General features: G+C 36.9%; 1 protein-coding gene across 1 annotated transcript in view; it reads right to left on the minus strand.

Moving 5' to 3' along the window:
- BTBD7 (BTB domain containing 7) overlaps positions 1–24,459 on the minus strand; it is a 99,441-nt gene that overhangs the window by 48,346 nt on the left and 26,636 nt on the right. The window contains exons 2-3 of the mRNA XM_043987962.1: positions 8,441–8,628; positions 6,685–7,764 (exon numbers count right to left, since the gene is read on the minus strand). Coding sequence (XP_043843897.1) covers positions 6,685–7,764; positions 8,441–8,522 — 1,162 coding nt within the window. The 5' untranslated portion in view covers positions 8,523–8,628. The remainder of the gene's footprint in view (positions 1–6,684; positions 7,765–8,440; positions 8,629–24,459) is intronic.

Here is a 24,459-nt window from a genome sequence, read left to right on the forward strand (position 1 = left end):
AATAGAGTGGTCAATAGTGTCAAATTCTGAACAGGAGGATTAAGGGAGTATCACTAGTAGCTCTGAAGAGTGCAGTTTTGTACTAAGTTTCCCATATTTTGTCAGGTCTTTGTATTCCCCTTGACTTCCTTCCCAGGCCTGGAATACATTTCTTCCTTTTCTCTGCCTATTGTAATAATAATTTCTCTTATAAGGCCCAGCTCCAAATCTTCCTCTTACAATAACTCTTGCCTGCTCTCTCCAGCTAAAAGCGATCCCTTCTGTCCCTATCCCATATGGCCTTGTATTATACTTATTTGAATACAAGTTCATAGAATCATAGAATTTCAGGTTTAGAAGGGATCCCAGAGATCATCTAGTCCAACCTGGACCCCACAATTTTTACTCTGCTGCATACCTAGGCATAGTATTTAATGACTCTTATATACCCTTTACAAAATTAGGCTGTTTAAAGAAGAAGTCAATTTTATTTATCATTTTCATAGCTTAGTTTTTTCATCTAGGGCTGGGTTTAAATATTGCCTCTACTACTGACAATCTCACATGACCTTCTACTACATATCCCTTGTGAATAAATGTGTATTGATATAGGCAACAGTAAACAACTTCAGCTAAGTGAACTTCAGTAGTAGCCAATTTTGTCACTGTGAACTTTTATCTCTTGGGCCATGTGAATGTTGTGTTGTTTTTTACTATCTTACTGAACTATCCCACACCACGGCTAATGCCAGCATGATCGCTTGTCAGCAAGAGATAATAGTCATAACACATTTTACAAAATTAGTCTTTAGCATTCTTGCAACAAGGCTATGCAACATGCTTATTTTTGCCCACTTTAGTTCACAAGCCAGCCATTTGATTTGGAAAATATATAATTCTACCTTTGTCCCTATTCCTTTCATTCCTAGCCATTACTAAAGCCAGATGCAATCTAGATTTCTTTTGGGTCCTAACATTCATTTTGGGTATGTTAAGGAACCAAGGGCAGATTTTGATTTAAAGGCAGGGTCTTTTGTTTCTAGAAACCTAGGACAGTCCCAGGTTTGCTAAGCCTGGTATGGCCCACTATGAGGGGGTGTGTGTGTGTCGGCTACGGCGACTTCTGCCAGGCAGCGGAGCAACACAGGGACGAGACCATTTTCGCCTACTTCACAGACGACAAGGACACCAAGGGCTGCAGCTGGTGCCTGGACTGCATGGAGGCCGAGACTGTGGTCCTAGAGGCCCTCAAGCACCACCCCCACACCCCACCCCAGGATACCATGTTCATCTACTGCCAGGTCAGGGACCAGCCCTACCGGAAAGATGTCAACAATGAGTTCAAGAAGAAGCTAAACTTGACTGTAGTGCCAACCCTGCTCAAGTATGGGATGCCCCAGAAGCTGGTGGAGTCGCCGTTTGCAGATGACTAAAAAAGCAGAAGGAAGCTGTGCTGACTCGATTATAAAGAACCCTCACAATCGATTGTGTGATACCAACATTAGCCAAAATAATGTTTAGAAAGCCTCTAATGAATGTTTTGCAAATATAGCACCGTTTATAAATGGGGGGGGGGGGGGGAAGAAACGAAGTGAGGTTTAGTCTATTGTATTTATTTCTACAACCCTCTCTGTCTCTGTGTATTCCTCTCATGATAGGAGTTTTCAACTCACTTATTTTAGGAAGCATGGGAAAGAAATGACAAAAAAATTGATTCTGACACAATTTGCAGAACAGGATAACAATGATTCTAAATAAGATGCAGCACACCAGGAAGCTAAGTAACAGGCCATATGGGTGTGTCTCCAAACACTAGTTGAAAAAATATTGCTCTTGGGGGGCAGCTAGGTGGCGCAATGGATAGAGCACCAGCCCTGGAGTCAGGAGTATCTGAGTTCAAATCCGGCCTCAGACACTTAACACTTACTAGCTGTGTGACCCTGGGCAAGTCACTTAACCCCAATTGCCTCACTAAAAAAGAAAAGAAAAGAAAAAAAAAGATAATGCTTAAATTTAGAACCATTCAATAAAACCATGTATACCCTTTGACCAAGCAATACCACTATTAGGGCTGTATCCCGAAGAGATAAAAACAAAAAGGAAAAGGACCTACATGTACAAAAATATTTATAGCAGCTCTTTTAATGGAGGCAAAGAACTGGAAATTGAGGGAATGTTCATCAATTAGAGAATGGCTGAACAAGTTGTATATGATTGTGATGGAATACTATTGTGATATAAGAAATGATGAGCAGGATGCTCTTAGAAAAATCTGGAAAGACTTATATGAACTGATGCAAAGTGGAATGAGCAGAACCAGGAGAGCATTTACACAGTAACAGCAACACTGTATGATGATTAACTGTGAATGACCTGGCTCTTCTCAGTAATACTAGACAACTCTGAAGAACTAATAGTTTCATCAACTCAGAAGATTATTATTCTCTAGATTCTTTACTGCTTAAGCATACCTTAAATAAAGGGGATTTAAAACTCACTCTCACCATATAGTCAAGAGGGAAAATAGATCTAATATAATGGCCAAGTTCTCCGATTTTATAATTACATGGCTAGGAGCTAACATTTATATGGTGATTTACTATCTGCAAAGTGATCTTATTTGATCCTCACAACAACTTTGATGTAAGTGTTTGTATTATCTCCATTTTACAGATGAGAATACTGAGGCCAAGAGAGGATAAATGACCTGTGTGCCTAGGGTAACACAGCTATTTAGTTAGTTGAAGGCAGGATTTAAACTCAAGGCTTCCTGACTCCTAAGTTGACAGCTTTATTCAAATAGCACATGGATGTAATTTACAAATAAACAAGCACACTTTGGGGAAGGTAAAATGTTTGGTGGGGGCAGCTAGGTGGCGCAGTAGATAAAGCACCCGGCCCTGGATTCAGGAGGACCTGTGTTCAAATGCAGCTTCAGACACTTAACCCCAATTTCCTTATTAAAAAAAAAAAAAGTTTGGTTACCATGAGTTTGTGCCTCTGAAAAGTTAACTGACCTGCCCAGGATCACATAGCAAGTATATGTCAGAGGTGGGGCTGGAATGAGGTCATTCTAGCTCTAAGGCCACCTCTTTATACTCTGTCACTTCTCTTTCCGCAGAAAGAAAAATGAAAAAAGATAAAGAAAATAAATTTGCTTAATGATAAAGCTCATATTAAATAAAGTAAATAAACTTATGTATAAATATATAAAAGCAATCAATGTAAAATGTTTGATACCAGAATATGTATATATACACAGTTGACATTTTTGGTGCTTGTTCCGTACATCTGGGTATTTTAGTGTCTTCATGATGTTTGTCTCTCCCCAACCATCACCCTGACAGTTTAGCTAAGATGATATATCCAATAATTAGTTTTATGGGTTTGGGTTTTTAAATATAATACTTAACCAGTATCAATGGGGGTGGGCAAAACTTTTGACTGACGAATTTTCCATTTTTCATTCAACAAATCCTTAATGAAAAATAGTTTCAGTACAGTTAAGAAATTAGAAGTAATTTTCACTTTTACAATGATACTTACTACTAGCTGAATATCTTTAAAACTGTTTTATGGCAAACTGTTACATGAAGATGGAACTTAAGAGTCTTGTAAAGCCAAGCTGTTCAATCTATTACACATCTTTTTAATGTATTTGTCATTAAATCCACTATAAGAAAGCTTGAAAACATATTGGTGAGTTTTCGTAGACAGCTTAAATAAATGTATTGTGATTTGATATTTTCCCAGCGAAAAAATTAAGAGTCAAGTTTTTTGCTTGTAAAAATTAAGTATGTGTTCCATCACAGCTACTGGGGAATGGAGGGGGAAGGAAGGGAAAGAGTCCTAAATAATTTCCTATCCTTTTTAAAAGAGACCCAAATGAAGAAAACAGCAGTCCATGGTAATTATACCATATACACAAGAAACTCTGGAAATTGTTTTAGCAGCAGTTAAGATTTTAAGACCATCCACTGGTGTCATATCTTGCTTTATTATATTCTAGGACATTAAACACTCTGGTTGAAAACAAAAGAGAAGAATATTAATAAAGGAATTAGATCAAGGGATACTTGGTCAAAGCATTTACCAAGAATTGTAGCTAAGCTACAATTTTATTTTAAAAATTATTGTAATTTGGGGCTTCTTTTCTCATTTTTGAAAACAGCAAATTGTAAATGTAAAAAAAGTGCTTGGGTTTTACTCTTTTACTTAAAAATCTCAAAGACTTTAGAAATGTAATACTTTGTCTTTCTGATAATAACACAAACTTAAAATCTTTCATGCTGCACTCAAGATTCTCAATTTTATTTTGTAGTGCAATCTACTGAGGTAGCTTATTTCCTGAAGAATTAGCAATATTTTTCTATGTTCTTCTGAAAAAGAACCATTTCAGTGCTGCTAAAAGAACTGAATTCTTTTTTTTTTCTTTTCTTTTTTAGTGAGGCAATTGGGATTAAGTGACTTGCCCAGGGTCACACAGCTAGTAAGTGTTAAGTGTCTGAGGCCAGATTCAAACTCAGGTACTCCTGACTCCAGGGCTGGTGCTCTATCCACTGCACCATCTAGCTGCCCTGAAATAAAGTAGAGTGGGACCCAACTGGACCCTGGAGGTGTTGGATTTTTTTTTTCCCCAGGGCAATGAGGGTTAAGTGACTTGCCCAGGGTCACACAGCTACTAAGTGTCAAGTGTTTGAGGCCGGGTTTGAACTCTGGTCCTTCTGAACCCAGGGCCAGTGCTTTAACCACTGCGCCACCTAGCTGCCCCCCCCCCGAATTCTTTAAAAAAAAAAAAAAGTAAAAGCTTTAATTTCAGAACACTTCGAGTTTGGCATATTATATTGTGGAAATATTTTTTTTTAAAAGATTAACTGCTAAGCCTAATAATAAAGTTTAAAAATCAGTATTTTAAACCTCTCCATGAACAAATTTGCTTAGCCACTTTTATTCTTCCAATTTCTTATGTCCTTTTTTTGGGGGATAACTTCTCTCCTATTGTTACTGATATTTTGATGCTATCATATAATCCGAGTTGGAAATGCCTTTGGAGATCAATCTAATCCAATGTATCTGGAACAGGAATCCCCTTTCTTAAAAAATGCCAGAGGCAGCTAGGTGGCACAGTGGATAAAGCACCAGTCCTGGATTCAGAAGGACCTGAATTCAAATCTGGCCTCAGACAATTAACACTAGCTGTGACCCTGGGCAAGTCACTTAACCCTCCTTGCCCCACCAAAAAAACCCCAAACAAAACAAAACAAAATAATGCCTAAAAGTAAGTAGTCATTGTTGGTCTGCTTGAAAATTTCCTATTATGGGAACTCATTACTTATTGAAGAGGTTCATTCTAATATGTATTGCTAGCTTCTTAACAATCTGTAATTGTCAGGAAATGTTTCCCTCATAGAGACAAAATTAACCTGCCTTCAACTTCTTTCTATTGCTCCTAGTTCTTGTCTAGGGCATTTATCTCAATTTTATTCATACATAACAATTTATAAACTTAATACAAATTATTCCTATTTAAGAACTCGAAGTAGCCTTTCTAATTTCAATAATATTCTTTCCTCCTCAATCTTTTTTTTTTTTTTTTTTTTTTTTTGTGGTGGGGCAATGAGGGTTAAGTGACTTGCCCAGGGTCACACAGCTAGTAAGTGTCAAGTATCTGAGGCCGCATTTGAACTCAAGTCCTCCTGAATCCAGGGCCCACGCTTTATTCACTGCGCCACCCAGCTACCCCCTCCTCCTCAATCTTAACCACAAAATATATCTATAGTCACTTAAATTTATGTTGGGAAATCTGATTTTGTTTAAATCTCTGCTTCTTTAGTGCTTTCCACAAATGTCATTAGGGTGGCTTTCAAAAACTTTTCAAAACACAATGTGGTTATGGAAATATAAACATATAATCTTTAGTAAAATTCAAGAGTCTCTTTAATTCTATGGGATGACATCAAATTTTTAATTTTCCCTCATCCATTCATGTATAGAGCTAAAAATTTTAACAATATACCATTGGGGCAGCTAGCTGTGTGACCCTGGGAAAGTCAATTAATCCCAATTACCTCACAAAACCTCCCCAAACCTCCAATACACCATAAATGTTTATTCAAAATCCTTTTGGTATAGATAAAAGATGGCAGGTGCTTCTAGTATAGTCCCTTGCCCATATTAAGTGTTCAAATAAATAGTTATTTAAAAAAAACCCCAAAACCCTTCGTATTACAAAAGGAATTTAAGTGTAAACTTAGGTCAGACTTCTATCCAAAAATCTCTAATTAATATAAATTAAGCTCTATTACTATCCTGCACCATGACACTCCCTTAAAAAAGAAACATGAAGTAATGGCTTAGATGAAAACATAAACAGATATAGGCCAGGGGCATTCACAAGAAATACTATAACAAGTTTTTGGAACTTTGGATATGTTAAACTTTAGTTTTACATTGAAGCTGAATATTCCCTCCTGCTTAATCATACCAAAGACCATTCTCAGCCTTCATAATGGTTGCAGATGACAAAGTTATAGATGACCAGGCCAAACCACAGTCCTAAATGTCCCAAAAAGAATTTCCTGGAATTGCAATCATTTTAACTATAGTTAAATATCCAAATTAAAAAGAAAAATATATGCAACTACTGATTCTGATAAAAATCTATATTTCAAGGAATATTTATGGAAAATTAAATGTATTTCATACCTTGTGCAAGCATGTTAAATTCCAAGAACAGTGCTATGTGATAAAGCTCCATTGCTTCTTCAGCCCTAGTCAAATTTGGCTTTCCTGCTACCAGAGCCTGAACTTCACTCAGACTCCCCACAGAAGGGCTGCAGTGCAAAACTGAGAGGTCAACTACATCAGTATACATACAGTTTAAAATAACTTTAGCATATTTTTTTGGTATGATGGACTCATCTAGTATAATTCTAGTGGGAGTCCGCAACGTTCGGTCTGTAATTTCTTCACCAGTCCGTATCCTCCTTTGTAATAAATTTCGAAAAAATGGGGACCGTGCTGAAATAACAGCCTTGTGAGCTCTAAGTTCTTCATCTAAACAGTTCTGATTTCCGACAAAGGCTTCAACTAGTTCAGAGTCAGACGAAAAACTGAGGACAACATCATAGTAACACATATAATCAAACAGTCCACGCATATCTACATCAAGGGAATTTGGTGTTCCAAATTCTTCAGTGAGCTGTACTAGTATATCAACATTCTGAAATCTCGAGTCCTCCACGCCAAATTCTCCTGTGTAAAGATAGTGTAACAAGGCAGAGAACATGGGCATATCTATACCTGCTGTATTGATGTCCATTATTATCTCTGCTCCATACTCTGGGGAAGAAGAAAGCAGGGTCTTAAAGAATGGACACCTTGCTGCTAAAATGGCCCGGTGCACAGGAAAGCAAGTTTCTTGAAATATTAAATCTACATCCGTACAATACTTGTACTCATAAAGATCAGCCATATCTTTTTGCAGTGTTCGAGCTTCTGGTCGGGCCAAGCTGGCTTGCAGAGAAAGCTCCTTTAAGGCTGACGTTCCCTCGTATTCCTCTACTAATGCATTGACATCTCTTACATCCCACCCAGAAAGGAGTTCTCGCATCTGCTTAGCGTGGTCAGCAGAGCGGCTGGATTTCCGACGTTTAATAAATTTCTTCTTGAGGGTGGCAAGGCCAGAAGTTTTCTTTTTCTTGTCTTGTGGCTTCTCATGGCCATGGTCAAGACTATATAATTTTGATTCACATCCATAGCCTTGATGAGAATAGGATGATGTTCCTAAAGCAGAAAATAAACAATTAATGAAAGCTCTCTTCCTCTTTCTTTTCCAATATAATCTTATTTTCAGTAGCCTTTTCAATTATTAACCTCTTTCATAATATAATTCATATCATCTGCATTTAAAACAAATAAAAAAAATTAAAAAGTAAACCAAATCTTATTTTTAGTAATAATAGTGGCTTTTGGGGGAAGAATGTATACTTCATTCTAATGACAACTTTTCTATTTCTTTTAGTCACTAGCAATTAATTTTTTTTCAATAAATCATCAGCATATTTTCTAATCTCTGATTGGGCAGATGCTATTGGGTTGACTTTCAAGGAATAAAATTTGGAATTAAAAACTTTAAAAAAATGTTTATTATGAAATTTAAGATATAAACAGCTCTACATGTGTGTAATTAATAAAGGCTTCATTTGTAGGGGTATGTCTATGTAGATAAAATATCATTGGAGATTTTTACAGCATAAATGTGGCAATGACTTGCAATTACAGTGAAAATAGTCAAAATGAATACAAATGGCTAGCTATGTTCCAGCAGTCCAGCTAGTGTAAAAATCATACAGAAAGAGGAAAACATTTTTATAACTCAATACTCATCTATTCAGTCTCCATTAAACACAGTTCTATTAAATTCACTAAAGAACACTTGGGAAAAAATTGATGAAGTTACCTATAAATGTTTGTTGGGTCTGTGAATTTCCCCCTACCCTTGGGGAACACGAATGGGGATAGTTAGATGCATTAGCACCCATTTTCTTCAGTCACTCAGGCATTTCACCTGCTGGCTCTTCAGAGGACAATCCCACAATCCATTTTGAGCCTTCAACCCAGGATCCAAAAGCCTCTTTTCATCCATTTCTTAAAAATCAAACAAAAGTCATTACATTAATTTTTACAAAATCATATTTAAAATTGCACTTGAGAGAAAATATAAACATTTGCCAGGAAAAAAGCATAAAGTTACAAGTACCTGCACTTGGGGGAAAATTACAGTTACAGCATATAGTATAGTTACAGTATTACAATATAATAGGAAAGGGCTAGAAGTTAAAAGCAAACATAAAAATCCATGCTAACTGCATTTTTTTTTCAAGATGCAAAACAAACCAATGTTAAGTTAGTGAAGAGTAATGAGTTACATTTTTGTGGGTATGTTTGAAATTTCAGGAAAACAATTACTTGGTCTAAAAGCAACAAGAAAACAATTTTGTGGATTCATAGAAATGTTCCCTGAAGTTTTACAGCCCCCAACTAAAAATATTACAATTCCAAGCAATATGGAAAACACTTCAGAATTTCTAACCATAAATACAATTAAGCATTAATAATAGATTTTCAAACATGAACACACATATGTTTAAAATAATCTGTCATCTATGTCTTTAGGCTTTTTGTTAGAAGAGCAGGGAAGGAAAGAGTGTTTGAGATAGTGAACTCTAAACCTCTGAGCTTTTTGTGTTACAGACTTTCTATTAAGAAATCCTATGCTTTAAATACCTATGGTTTCATTGATGCAGATGCCTCCTCCACAGAGGAAGATTGCAAAGCCTCTATGCCTGGGTGGGCAGGTGGTTTGGGAGTTGTCAGACCCATAAATTTGAGCCTCTAATTTAGCTAGGCTGCTCTTCAGAGTACAGACACAGTTTGTCTCCAAGACCATATTCCAAAGCCTTTCCAGGTTGGTTGGATGGCATTCAAGACCTCTCCACAAGACATCTGAATAGATTTTAGTGGATATCAGCATCATATCTTTATAATTTATTTATTTATATAATTATCCCCACTTAAGAAAAAAACCATTTTTTTTGGATGAGGAGTACTTCTTGCATACATTCTAAGTATATTAAGGTGATTTGCCTCAAAGGGATGCTACTCTTGGGAAATAGAAGGTATTTTTTATTGATAGCACCACTATCTCCTGAGTTATTGTCTTATTTTCTTTTTATTTAATATGTATATATTTTACTTATACACACTATATTCTCCTAATAGAATGTAAGCACTTTGAGGGCTAGGACAATTGCTTTTGTATCTTCACTGCCTAGCATAGTCCCTGGCATATAATGGGTGCTTAATAAATGCTTACTGAGTTAAATGAAACAACATAATGATAAAATAGCTGATTATTTATGTATATATTTACATGTGTGTATTGCTGTGAAGTTTGCAAAGCACTGCACATACGTATCTCGTCGAGCCTCACAAATATCCTGCGAGGTAGGTAACAACAGGTATTACTGCCATTTTACAAATAAGGAAACTGATGATCAAGGAAGTTGAGGATGTCATGGTTACATAGCTAGTAAATGTCTAACCAAGAAAATGAAGGGCTTTGATGCCATGTTGCATACTTATATCCCTCTTTTTTTTTTTTTTTGGTGGGGCAATGAGGGTTAAGTGACTTGCCCAGGGTCACACAGCTATTGTCAAACATCTGAGGCCGGACTTGAACTCAGGTCCTTCTGAATCCACGGCTGGTGCTTTGTCCACTATACTACCTAGCTGCCCTCATATTTATATCCTTCTAAGTATATTGAGGTGATTTGCCTCCAAAGGAATACTAGGGCTAGGTGTCTCCCTAAAAAACATGGAAGCTGACTCTAAGACTTGATTGGCCCTAAGGGGCCCAAAATGAAACTATGCAGAAGTTGATGAAGATTCCTGGTTGACTACTAGTAGTAGTAGTAGGCCTTCACCAGTCGCTGATGACCATGGATCAGCGCCTTGAAGAGCCACAGACCACAGTGTGGCTGTGCAGTCCGATACGGGAGCCGCAGCTCCTGAGTGACTTATAACTGGTAACTGCGGCATCCCGTGTTGTATCTACCCCATGAGGAGTAGCTGGAGTGTCCTCTCCAGGGCCCTGGCCTGGGTGGATCAATTGGAAAACAAGCTGTTGCCCATGCAGCAGGTTTTCCCTCTCCGTGACATTGGTGGATCCAAAGGAAAGGCAGAGCCAATACACTTTGGCACCAGTGCCGCCGCCTGGTTGACTAAGGGTATTAAAAGGGTCAACCGAAGTACAGAGTGCCCTTCTGAGCTCTCTCAGAGCTGTGAGTCACCACATCTTGCCCCATGAGCAGATCCATTTCTATTTGGAGATTAAAGTGGATGTGCTTAACCAAGTCGAATGCTATATTACTATTGATTATCCTTTCATGCTATGGCAAGTAAGCCTCCATTATGAACTACTAAATATTCCATATGTCTTATTTCTTTCTAATTTTGAACCTGAACTTCCAGAACAGTAGACTTGGACTACTACCCATATCATATGAGGATGACTGCTATATCCAATGGCCTTGTCTCAATTTGTGATCCCTCTGAATCCTTTGACACTGTTGATTGTCTTCTCCTCCTAGATAATCTCTCCCTTCTAGGTTTCTTTCCCCTTCATTCCTCTCCCAGTCCTGTTCCTGATTTTCTCTGGACTTCAAAATCATACTTCTACTGTTGTGCTCACCCTGGAATATTCTCCTGCAAGATCTAGCACTGCACCCTTTCCCACTGGTGAGTTCTTTCTGAAGCCTCCATTTTGTGAAGGGGTCCAGCCCAGACTACCTTCATTCCCTGGCTGGCTCTATTCTGACCCTGAAATCATGTTCCTGCCCAGGTAACTTCATTCCTTCCTCTTTTCAGGTTCCTCTGGTGTATTGTCTTCTCCTATTAGAATGTAAGCACTCTGAGGGCAGCAACTTTCTTTTTGCCTGTATTTATATCCTCAGCATGTCTTGGCACATAGTAATGTAAATCCTTCCATCATGAAACACTATTCTAATTCTCCTTCCCATCTGACTGCTCCTCCAACTTTCATTTGCTATATCTTCACCCAAGTTACACTCACCATATCATGGCTATCTTGTAAGGATTGGTCTTGGGCCCACTTATTTTGTCATTCTACATTATCTTGCTGAGTGATCTCATCTTTTCTTCACAGGTTCAATTAACATGTCCATGCAAATGACTTAGCCCTCTCTCCTGAGCTCTAATCCAACATTATTAACTGCCTTGCCTGGAAGATATTTCAAACTCAACATGAACAAAACTAGACTCATCTCCATTCCTACTTCTCTTTCCAGACTTTTCTAATACTGTCAAGAGTACTACCACCTTCAAAGTCACCTAGGTTTGCAATCTACTTATTTACTCTCACCGTTACATAGCCAATATGTTGTCAACTTCTTTCATATTTTCACAAGATTTGTATTATATAATTCTTTTTCTCCATTCATAAAAGCCATAACTGTAGTAGACCTCATCACTCTCCTAACCTATTACAATAGCCTTCTACTTATGCAAATCATTCCCCAATTGAGAAATGGTCAAAGGATATGAACAGACAGTTTTCAGATGAAGAAATAAAAACTATCTACTGCCAAATGGAAAAATGCTCTAAATCACTTTTGGGGGTGGTGAGGGGGACAGGGCAATGAGGGTTAAATGACTTGCCTACGGTCATACAGCTAGTAAGTGTCAAGTGTCTGAGGCCAAATTTGAACTTGGGTCCTCCTGCATCCAGGACCAGTGCTCTATCCACTGCACCACCTAGTTGCCCCCTCTAAATCACTATTGATTAGGGAAATGCAAATTAAAACAATTCTGAGGTACCACCTCACACCTATCAGATTGGCTAATATGTTGGAGAAGCTGTGGAAAAATTGGAAAACTAATGCATTGTTGGTGGAGTCGTGAACTGATCCAACCATTCTGAAGAGCAATTTGGAACTATGCCCAAAGGGCTATGGGACTGTACATACCCTTTAACCTAGTAATACCACTACTAGATTTGTATCCCAAAGAGATCATAGAAAAGGGAAAGGACCCACATGTACAAAAATATTTCTAGCAGCTCTCTTTGTGGTGGCAAAGAATTGGAAATCAAGGGAATACCCATCAATGGGGGAATGGCTGAACAAATTGTTGTATATTAATGCAATGGAATACTATTGTGCTGTAAGAAATGTTGAGCAGGCAGATTTCAGAAAAACCTGGAAAGACTGAAGTGGACTGATACTAAGTGAAGTAAGCAGAACCAGGAGAACATTGTACACAGTAACAGCAACACCGTATGATGATCAACTGTGATAGATTTAGCTCTTCTCAGCAATACAATGATCTAAGACAATTCCAAAGAACTCATGATCAAAAATGTTCTCCACATTCAGAAAAAAGAATTGTGGATTCTGAATGCAGATTGAACCATACTGTTTCTACTTTTTGGTTGATTTTTTTTCCTTTTTTGAGGTTTTCCCCTTGTGTTCTGATTCTTCTTTCACAATATGACTAATGCATAAATATGTGTAATGTGATTTTACATATATAACTTATATCAGATTGCTTTCTATCTTGGGCAAGGAGGGAAGGAGAAAAATCTGGAACTAAAAATATTATGAAAACAAATGTTAAAACTATCTTTACATGTAACTGGAAAATAATAAAATACTTTTATAATTAAAAAAATAGCCTTCTACTCGTTCTAGCTGCCTCAAGTCTTTCCCCACTCCATATCTTCCACTAAGATGTCAAATTAATCTTCCCACGTCACCCTTCCTCTTCAAAAACAAAGGACAAACAACAACAGTGGCTACCTATTACTTTCTTTCTTTTGGGGGGCGGGGCAATGAGAGTTAAGTGACTTGCCCAGGGTCACAGAGCTAGTAAGTGTCAAGTGTCTGAGATCACATTTGAACTCAGGTCCTCCTGAATCCAGGGCTGGTGCTTTACCCACTACACCATCTAGCTGCCCTTACTTATTACAAGATCAAAAATAAAGTCTTCTATTTGACATTTAAAGCTCTTCATAACCTGATTCTTTCCTACCTTTCCAATCTTCTTACACTTTACTTTTCTCCATGTAATTTATAATTCAGTTTCAAAATCAAGTTGGGTCTACCTCTTAACATCTTTTACACCCATTTTTTTTTTCTCTCCACTCACACGGTATCACACTCTATTTCAAGTTCTCATCATTTCTTGCCTAAACTACTTCAATAGCCACCTAATTGATCTCCCCACCCTTCTAATCCATTTTTCAAACAGCTGCCAAATTGATATTCCCAAAGCACAGATCTTTGTCATTCCTTGCTCAGAAAGCCTTAGCAGCTTCCCTACTGATTCAAAGATAAAAATGAAAACTCCTCTAGCAATTAAAGTTCTTCACAATCTAACTCCAACCCATCTTTTCAGGTTGATTACATATGACTTCCCTCTATGCACTCTACAATGATCCAGCCAAGTTGGCCTATTTGATATTCCCAGCATATGACATTACGTCTCCTAATATGGTGCCTTTGCACAGTCTATCCTCCATGCTTTGAATACTTTTTTTTCCTTACATCTGCTTCTTGAAGGAAGAAGGAAGGAAACAAGCATGTATTAAGTATCTACTATGTGTCATGTACTGAGTAAGTGCTTTACAAATATTGTTTGATTTGATCCTCACAACCCTAGGTGCTTTACAATATATTTTACAGTTTAGGAAAATGAGGCAGGCAGAGGTTAAATGACTTGTCTAGGTCACAAAGTAAGTGCCTGAGACTAGATTTTGGACTCAAGCCTTCCTAACTGCTGATCTAATCCTCTATCCATTGTATCACCCAACTGTCTCTTGAAATCTCTAGCTCTCTAGAGGAGACCTTTCCTGATCCTATCAGTTGTTTGTGCTCTCTTAATTGCATAACTCAACCCAAATTTACTTTTTGTGTATATTTTGTATTCTATGTACATTTGGTTTACTTCAGTAGAGTGAGGATCTTTTAGTTTTTGTTTTTTTATTCCCTACCTGGATGAGTGTAGGTGCTCTACTGAATACATGTTGAACTGAAATGAATATACACAGCATGCAAGAATGAGGCAAATTAAAAAAAAATAAAAAAAAGAATGAGGCAAAATACAGAGAGTTGTCTTCGGAATGGAGGCAAATTGGATTAGACATAAAACTGGGTTTCTCTCTCCAAGAATTCTCAATTACCACCATCAAAAAAACACATTTTCACTAAAGCTTTGCACATTTCACACCATATATATCTACATATACTGCAGACATTTAAAATACTGGGTTTTTTTATACACACATGTATGTGTGCGTATAACCTTACAGCAGATCCTTGTTAGAGGAGATTTTGTAATATACACAAAATGCATTCCTTTCCCCCCCAAATAATTCCAAATATAAAGCAATGTTTCTTACTTTCTGGCTGTACTTGAAATTGGAAAAAAAAGACGAAAGGTTTTGTGAGAAACAGAATACTGTTAAGTCTACAAAATAGGAACTGCATCACAATTACTTTTCATGAATAGAAGTAACCTAGTAACCCAGAAATAGCAGTATGACAAATGGAATTTCATTTATTTAGCAAAAATTTACTGAGTTCCTACTATTTGAAAGCTACTTGCTACTAGGTACTGAGGAAGATATAAAAATAAAAAAGATATAATTACTGCCCTCAAGGAGTTTACTAAAGCAGGAAAGACCATGTGAACAAGAACAAATATAATTAAAATTAAAATGTGACAAAGAACTATCATAGGAAGGGAAGGTCAGGTTCTGTTAAGGGGAGAATTGGGCTTTATGACAGACATAGCATTTGAACCAGATCTTGAATGGCAGGTCTTGATTTCAATAGGTAGCATATAGTTTAAAAGTGCTTTATCCCTCATTGATAAAGGGAATAGAGCTGAAAGAATAAAGGCAAAGGGAATGATATAAGCTAGGCAACTAAGCTTGGGCTGTGTCCTTAAACAGGGTTAATAGTTCATTTTGGCTGGGCCAACAGTTGCTCAAGGGGACTTTTTGCTTTTTATTTTTATTTTGGAAGGATATAATAAGTAGGTTTGCAGAGAAAAGAGTAAGAGCAGTGAAAGAGCTGTTAAGCAGACAAAGAGAAAGTAAAGATGTAAACAGGGATAGGCACAAGAAGAATATAAAGTTTTGAGTTGTGAAGGAAGTGAGCTAAGGGAGTATGTACCAGATCAGAGGATCTGCAGGTCATCTAGTCCAATACCTTCATTCAGAGGCCTGAAATATCTGATATTGGGTAGCTATATCAGGAGGAGACTGAGAGAGGGTCGATGATCATGTTGGATGATCATGAGACAAAGGACAGAAGAAAATGGTAGAGCTTGCTCTCAGTTCTGAGCCTAATTCTCTGTGCCACAGCAGGGTCCAGAAAAATATCAGAGAGGCAGGACAGGAAAGAAGCATCATCTGAAAATGCACAAGACTCCAGAGCGAGAACAAGGTCTCACCAGGCAGATAGGTGGCACAGTGGTTTGAACATTAGGTCTTGGAATCAAGAAGACTTGAATTCAAATCTATCCTCAGACACTAACTGTGTGACTCTGGGCAAGTCACTTAACCTCTGTTTAATAATTATAAAATGGGGATAATGGCATTTTCCATGGGGGAAAACTGGAACACTAATGCATTGTTGTTGGAGCTGTGAATGGATCCAACCATTCTGGAGAACAATTTGGAACCATGTCCAAAAGGCTTTAAAATTGTGCATACCCTTTGACCTAGCTATACCACTACTAGGTCTATATCCCAAAGAGATCATAAAAAAGGGAAAAGGACCCACATGTACAAAAAACATTTGTAGCTGCTCTTTTTGTGGTAGAAAAGAATTGGAAATTGAGGGGATGCCCATCAATTAGGGAATGGCTAAACAAGTTGTGGTATATGAATGTAATGGAATACTATTGTGCTGTGTCTTTGAAATGATAAGCAGATGAATTTCAGAAAAACCTGGAAAGACTTAAATAAATTGATGCTGAGTGAAATGACCAGAACTGAGAACATTGTACACAGTATCAACATTTTGTGATGATTAGCTGTGATAGATTTCACACTTCTCAGCAATACCATGATCCAAGACAATGCCAAAAGGCTTATGGTGGGAAATACTCTCCACACTCAGGAAAAGAACTATGGAGTCTGAATGCAGATTGAAGCATACTAATTTCACTTTTGTTGTTGCTTTTTTGCTATTGTTCTTGTTTATTCTTTTCCCTTTTGTTCTGATTAATGTGGAAATATGTTTAATATGATTGTAATGTATAACCTATATCAAACTGCTTGCTGGCCTTGGGAGGGGGAAGGGTGGAAGAAAAATTTGGAACTCAAAAAATATCTTTGGGGCAGCTAGGTAGCTCAGTGGATAGAGCACTGGCCCTGGATTCAGGAGAACCTTAATTCAAATCTGGCTTCAGACACTTGACACTTACTAGCTGTGTGACCCTGAGCAAGTCATTTAATCCTAACTGCCTCACCAAAAGAAAAAAAAAGCATCTTCCTCCCAGGGTTGTTGTAAGGCTCAAATGTGATAATATTTGTTACAGTACCTGTCACATAGAAGGTACTTATTAATCACTTGTTTCCTTCCTTCCTTCCATACAACCTAAGAAACGTGAGAAGGTAGTACCTGGCTTTATCATTAATGGACAGAAAATTCCAAATCTAATGAAAAAATGCAACAGGTTAAGAGAAACCCAAGTGCTAAACCAAGAAGATGAGAATAACAATAAATACAAGCAGAGTCTCAGAAAAAAAAAATAGCTTGGCTACAGGGACTCCAAGAATAGATCAAAGAAACTGAATTAGAGATGTAGAATAGAACTGGAAGTAGAATAGAAGCAAAAAACTGCCCAAATAAATAAAAAACAGAATGGAGCAAACAGAATTCAATGATTCCATGATACTAGAAAAATGAAAAGGGCTGAAATATTGAACAACAGAACATGATCATTTAAGAATCAGATTATTTATAAATAAGTAAATAAATAAACAAGTAAGTAAATAATAAATAAATGAATGAATGAATGAATGAATAGGGCAGCTAGGTGGCGCAGTGGATAAAGCATCGGCCCTGGATTCAGGAGTTCAAATCTAGCCTCAGACACTTGACACTTACTAGCTGTGTGACCCTGGTCACTTAACCCCACTGCCCCACAATAAACAAACAAACAAACAAATAAATAAAAGAATCAGATTTCCCCAAAACCATGATCAATTTTTTTTTAAAAGCAGGATAACATATTTTAAAGAAATTCATAAAATCTGCCCATATCCATATGCTCAAAGTAAAAATAGAAAGAATCCACAATAGGTAACTATATTAAAGACAGATCTTTTCTTTCTTGTGAGGCAATGATGTATCATTAAGTGACTTGCCCAGAAAGTGTTAAGTGTCTGAGGCCAAATTTGAACTCAGGTCCTCCTGAATCCAGGACCGATGCTTTATCTACTGTGCCACCTAGCTGCCCCCAAAGACATTTCAAATCGAAAATACCCAGAACACCTGGGGAAAAATCCAGAGGGTCTAGGTAAAAAAAACAAAAACAAAAAAAACAACCTTGTGAAAACAGGCAGGAAAAAAAAGAGTTCAATTATCAAGATCACAGAAGACTATGCTATAATACTAAAGGAAACCTTTGAATATATAAGACCAAAAGGGAAAAAGGCTTACAACCAAGAAATGTTTATCTTGCAAACAGGGTTTAAAAATGAGCCTTTCATGAAATAGAGGACTTTCCAGTATACCTGATGGGAAGAACTTTACTGGGTAGAATCTTTGAAAGGAAAATACAAGAGACAAGAGAAACCAAGAAAGATAAACATATAAGCTCAAAAGAGCTTATATTCTAATGGGGGAGATTACAAAAAGCTCCTTTAAAACTCCATTATTCAAAGATCAGAGGCCTGAAATAAGGACCTGGATATAGTTTTGTTCTATTTTGTTTGTTCTGAAAAGAAAAACAAAAAAGGAATATACTAGGTAAGAAATAAAGAGGAAGAACTTAAGCATAATTTTTTTCCAGTTACATATAGAGGTAGTTTCCAACATTTGTACAATCACATTAAGCATATTTCTATATTAGTCATGCTGTGAAAGGAGAATCAGAACAAAAAGGAAAAACCTCAAAAAATAAAAATTAAAAAAATTGAGATAATATGGTTCAATCTGCATCTATATTCCACAGTTCTTTTTTTCTGGACTTGAAGAACATTTTCCATCATGAGCCCTTTGGAAATATCTTGGACCATTGTATTGCTGAGAAGAATCAAGTCTATCACAGTTGATCAACACGTAATGTTGATACTGTGTACAATGTTCTCCTGGTTTTGCTCATCTCACTCAGCATTAGTTCATGTAAGTCCTTCCAGGTTTCTCTGAACTCCTCCTGCTCATTTTTTCTTATGGCACAATAGAATTCCATTACAATCATATACCACAACTTGTTCAGCCATTCTCCAATTGATGGGCAACTCCTCAATTTCCAATTCCTTGCCACCACAAAGAGCAGCTATAAACATTTTTGTACATGTGGGTCCTTTTCCCTTTTTTATGATCTCTTTGGGAAAAAGACCCCAAAGTGGTATTGCTGGGTCAAAGGGTATGCACAGCTTCATAGCCCTTTGGGCATAATTCCAAGTTGCTCTCCAGAATGGTTGGATCAGTTCACAGCTCCACCAACAATGCATTAGTGTTCCAATTTTCCCACAGCTTCTCCAACATTTATTATTTTCCTTTTTTGTCATATTAGCCAATCTGATAGGTGTCAGGTGGTATCTCAGAGTTGTTTTAATTTGCATTTCTCTAATCAATAGTGATTTAGAGCATTTTTTTTTCATATGGGAATAGATAGCTTTGATTTCTTCATCAGAAAACTGCCTGTTCATATCCTTTGACCATTTCTCAATTGGGGAATGACTTGGATTCTTATAAATTTGATTTAGTTCCCTATATATTTTAGAAACGAGGCCTTTATCAGAAATACTGGCTATCAAAATTGTTTCCCAGCTTTCTATCTCCCTTCTAATTTTGTATGCATTGCTTCTGTTTGTACAAAAACTTTTAAATTTAATCAAAATCATTCATTTTGTACTTCATAATATTCTCTATTTTTTGTTTGGTCATAAACTGTTCTTCTTTCCAAAGATCTGAGAGGTAAACTATTCATTCCTCTTAATTTACCTATGGTATTGCCTTTTATGTCTAAATCATGTACCCATTTTGACCTTATTTTAGTATAAGGTGTAAGATGTTGGGGGCAGCTAGGTGGCGCAGTGGATAGAGCACCAGCCCTGAATTCAGGAGGACCTGAGTACAAATCCGGCCTCAGACACTTAATACTTACTAGTTGTGTGACCCTGGGCAAGTCACTTAACCCCAATTGCCTCACTAAAAAAAAAAAAAAAAAAAAAAAAGATGTTGGTCTATGCCTAGTTTTTCCCATACTATCTTCCAGTTTTCGAAAATACTGAATTCCTATCCCAGAAGCTGGAGTCTTTGGGTTTATCAAACAGTATATTACTAAAGTCATTTACTACTGTGTCTCCTGTGCCTAATCTATTCTATTGATCCACCACTCTATTTCTTAGCCAGTATCAAATAGTTTTGATGACTTAAGTTTCAGATATGGTACAGCTAGTCCACCTTCCTGTGCATTTTTTTTTTTCATTAGTTCCCTAGATATTCTTTTTTTTGGGCGAGGCAATTGGGGTTAAGTGACTTGCCCAGGGTCACACAGCTAGTAAGTGTTAAGTGTCTGAGGCCAGATTTGAACTCAGGTACTCCTGACTCCACGGCTGGTGCTCTATCCACTGCGCCACCTAGCTGCCCCCCTAGATATTCTTGACCTTTTGTTTTTCCAGATGAATTTTGTTATTATTTTTTCTAGCTCTATAAAATAATTTTTAGGTTGTCTGATTGGTATAGCACTGAATAAGTAAATTAATTTAGGTAGAATTGCCATTTTTATTATATTAGCTTGGCCTATCCATGAGCAATTGATATCTTTCCAATTATTTAGATCTGATTTGATTTGTGTGAAAAGTGTTTTATAATTGTGTTCATAGAGTCGATCCTGGGTTTGTCTTGGCAAGTAGACTCCCAAGTATTTTATATTGTCTGCCGTTACTTTAAATGGAATTTCTCTTTCTATCTCTTGCTGCTGGACTATGTTGGTCATGTATAGAAATAATGATGATTTATGTGGATTTATTTTATATTCTACAACTTTGCTAAAGTTGTTAATTGTATCAATTAATTTTTTAGTTGATTCTCTAAGTATACCATCATATCATCTGCAAAGAGTGAAAGTTTTGTTTCCTCCTTGCCTATTCTAATTCCTTTAATTCCTTTTTCTTCTCTTATTGCTAAAGCTAACATTTTTAGTACAATATTAAATAACAGAGGTGATAATGGACATCCCTGTTTCACCCCTGATCTTATTGAGAAGGCCTCTAACTTATCTCCATTACATATAATACTTGCTGATGGTTTTAGGTAGATACTGCTTATTATTTTAAGGAAAGCTCCACCTATTCCTAAACTCTCTGGTGTTTTTATTAGTAATGGGTGCAGAACTTAACGATAATTAAAGTACATCAGAAGGCTTAAGGAGAGCAGATTTTCATGAGTTTCACTTTTTTCCTAAAACTGGTGTATGCATACATGCACCCTCCCTGAATTTGCTATAGAAATATATTAAAGGGGCAGCTAAGTGGTGCAGTGGATAGAGTACCGACCCTGGATTCAGGAGGATCTGAGTTCAAATCCAGCCTCAGACATTTGACACTTACTAGCTGTGTGACCTTGGGCAAGTCACTACACTGTCCTTGCCCCACCAAAAAACCAAACCAAACCAAACCAAACCAAAAAAAGGATTGGACCCACGGGGGCAGAGATTGCCATTTTCCATCCTTGTATCCCCAGTGTCTAGCAGAAGGTCTCATAGTAGCCACTAATATTAGATGAAAAAACTCACAATATATGTGCTTGTTGTCTCTCCCATCAGAATGCAACCTTTTTACCATTTAGTGATTGTTTCATTCTCGATACTTGTATCTCTTGTGTCTGGCACATACCAAATCCTAAATAATATTTGTTTGACTGATAGGGATGTTGTCAGAATCAAATGAGGTAACATATATTTTGCAAATTATAAAGGGGTGTATCACTTTAAGTTACTATTAACCTTGAGAGTGAGAGAGCTTGTATTCTTGTTTTTAATGCTTCTTTTTGATATAAGTTTATGCTTTTGAGTCATATGTCCCCAACCAGACCCTATGGCCATTATTCCCTGGGCAAAGCCAGTGCTTTGTACATAGTAAGTACACAAATATTTGTTTATTTGGATCTGCAAATATTTAATACAAAATGCACATAATTTATAATCATGGCCCATTGCTTTCTTTTTCCTACTTTTTTCTGCAACCCTCAGTCTTATAAAACCCTATTTCTGCTAGCTCCATGAAACATGCATGACCTGGAAAGGTTAAACTGCTGCTTTAGCTGGTGGTTATTTTGTAATTTCTAATACTTGTAAAGGCTCCTAGAACTCTGGGGACTGGGGAATGCCTATATTTGCAATGTCTCTTTTTGTCCCCAAATTCATAATTCATCTTCATTTGTGAGTAATGAAATATTTTTAAGGCTTCTGTCAAGGCAGATAAATACAAATTTTCAAAAACCAAATTCCTAGAATGTGTCATAGTTTGCAATTTTTTTGGTCTTTATCTTTCTTTGTCTCATGTTCTTTACATTAAAATGATCTCAAAGATGCTATGATTTTCAAATGTCAAGTTTTGGGAAAAATTTAAAAATCTGAGTAAAATTTTGGTAATTTTTTTGGGGGGGCGGGGAAATTAAAATTTTGGTCACATCCAGGTTCTTGTTTTGAATAATGTATGTATTTCCATTTTAGTAGTGTTAAAAGGCTGGGTGTGTATGTGTGTGTGGGGAGGGGGATCAAGAAAAAATAGTAAGTCTCTCCAATTGCTGCCTGATATCACAAATCATGGGGTTCTCCACCAACTCATGTGATAAGTGGCACAAAGAATTCATATGAATTTTCACCTTTCCCCTACCTCTTAGACTTAAGAGTATTGTTAAGGAATATGAATTAAGGCAAAAGGCTGGCAGCAGGAATTTTTTTAACCAGACAAAACCCAGAAGGCCTAGAAAAAGCACAAATAATTTATCTGACCTTAAAAGCAACTTTTACATACTATTCAATTCAGGTTAAGATTTTAGATAAATTATTTTCAGTTTGTCTTAGTTTATTTTCTTCTCCATATTAGATGAGATTTCTTTTAAGATGTTTTAGCCAAGGAATTATTACTAAGTATCCTTTAATTCTATTTAATAAGGCCTATTCATGCTTTATCTTTTTTTTCTTTTTTTTTGGTGAGGCAATTGGGGTTAAGTGACTTGACCAGGGTCACACAGCTAGTAAGTGGTACGTGTCTGAGGCTGGATTTGAACTCAGGTCCTCCTAACTCCAGAGCCTGTGCTCTATCCACTTTGCCACCTAGCTGCCCCCATGCTTTATTTTTGATTGGTGGTGAGTCCTAGGTTCTCAAGGCATAAGCAAGTTGTGTTCCATTAAGTCCCACAAAGCTGAAAAGGTCTGCTGTCTAAGTTTGAAAACTTCTGAAAATATTCTGGCCATGATAACCTTTGAAAGGTACAAAAAGTAGATTCCTGCCATAAGCTATTACTGACAATCCTGAAAATTCATCATACTCTTCAATAAAACATTCTGTTTATATGAAAGTTCTCATGTTTAATCTCAGCCACAGAAAAAACATTTTGGGAGACAAAAATTTTAGGAAAGATGAAAAAAATTATGTCAAGAATTCAAATGCTAAAAATATGGGTCTAACTAGGATTTTGTAGTAAGAGAGATCAACTGGTAGAACACATTAGGTATATAATACACAGAAGCAAATAAGCACAGTAACCTAGTGTTTGATAAACCCAAAGATCTTAGCTATTTGGGGCAAGAACTAATTATTCAGCAAAACTTGCAAGAAAACTGGAAAATCATTTGGCAGAAACTAGGTATAAACACCTCATACCATATACCAAGATAAGTTCAAAATGAGTACCTGATGTAGACATAAAGGATGGCATCATAAGCAATTAGTGAAGCATGAAATTGACGTAGGAGGCAAAAAGGGGTTAACAGAAAAACCTAAGAACCAAGGTGTAATTCAGATATGAGCTCTTGGGATTCAAACCCCAGTTAATGGATAACTTACAAGTCAGGATGCTAAGTTCTCTTACCCACATAAATCAGTACCCATAATGGGAACAGAGGGAGGGAGGCCATAAAGATCTGAGAATATAACAATGAAAAACTGACAGGCTATAGAAATTTAGACTAGAAATCAATGAAGAAATGAAGATGTTTTGAAACTAAGCATGGGAATCAGAGACATGTGCCAAAAAGGCCAAATTTGCCCCCAGATTCACCTTATGACATGTAAACCCCAAAAAAGGTCCCTGCCTTGGGGGTTGGCTTAGGACCCGAGGAACCCCAGATTAGGATAAGCCCTCCCCTGTACCTCCCCAAGGTGGAGATTATTTTAATGAGACTGATAAAACAATTTATCCATACTATAAATTATAAATATAACTGTCTTTTCTTTCACTATTTGAGAGATACCTTTCCACTATTCTGGATATCTCCCTGTGGTCACCCACAGTATTGCAATAAAACTTGGGAAACTGAGTCACTGAGTCTTGTAATCAATAGTCATACAAAAAAAATGCTACATCACTAATAGAGAAATGAAAATTAAACAACTCTGAGATACCACTTCCTATCTATCAGATTGGTTAACATGGCTGAAAAGGAAAATGGCAAATACTAGAGGAGATGTAGAAAAAGTGGGATGCT

Source organism: Dromiciops gliroides, chromosome 2 (assembly GCF_019393635.1).
Source record: "Dromiciops gliroides isolate mDroGli1 chromosome 2, mDroGli1.pri, whole genome shotgun sequence".
NCBI lineage: Eukaryota > Metazoa > Chordata > Mammalia > Microbiotheria > Microbiotheriidae > Dromiciops > Dromiciops gliroides.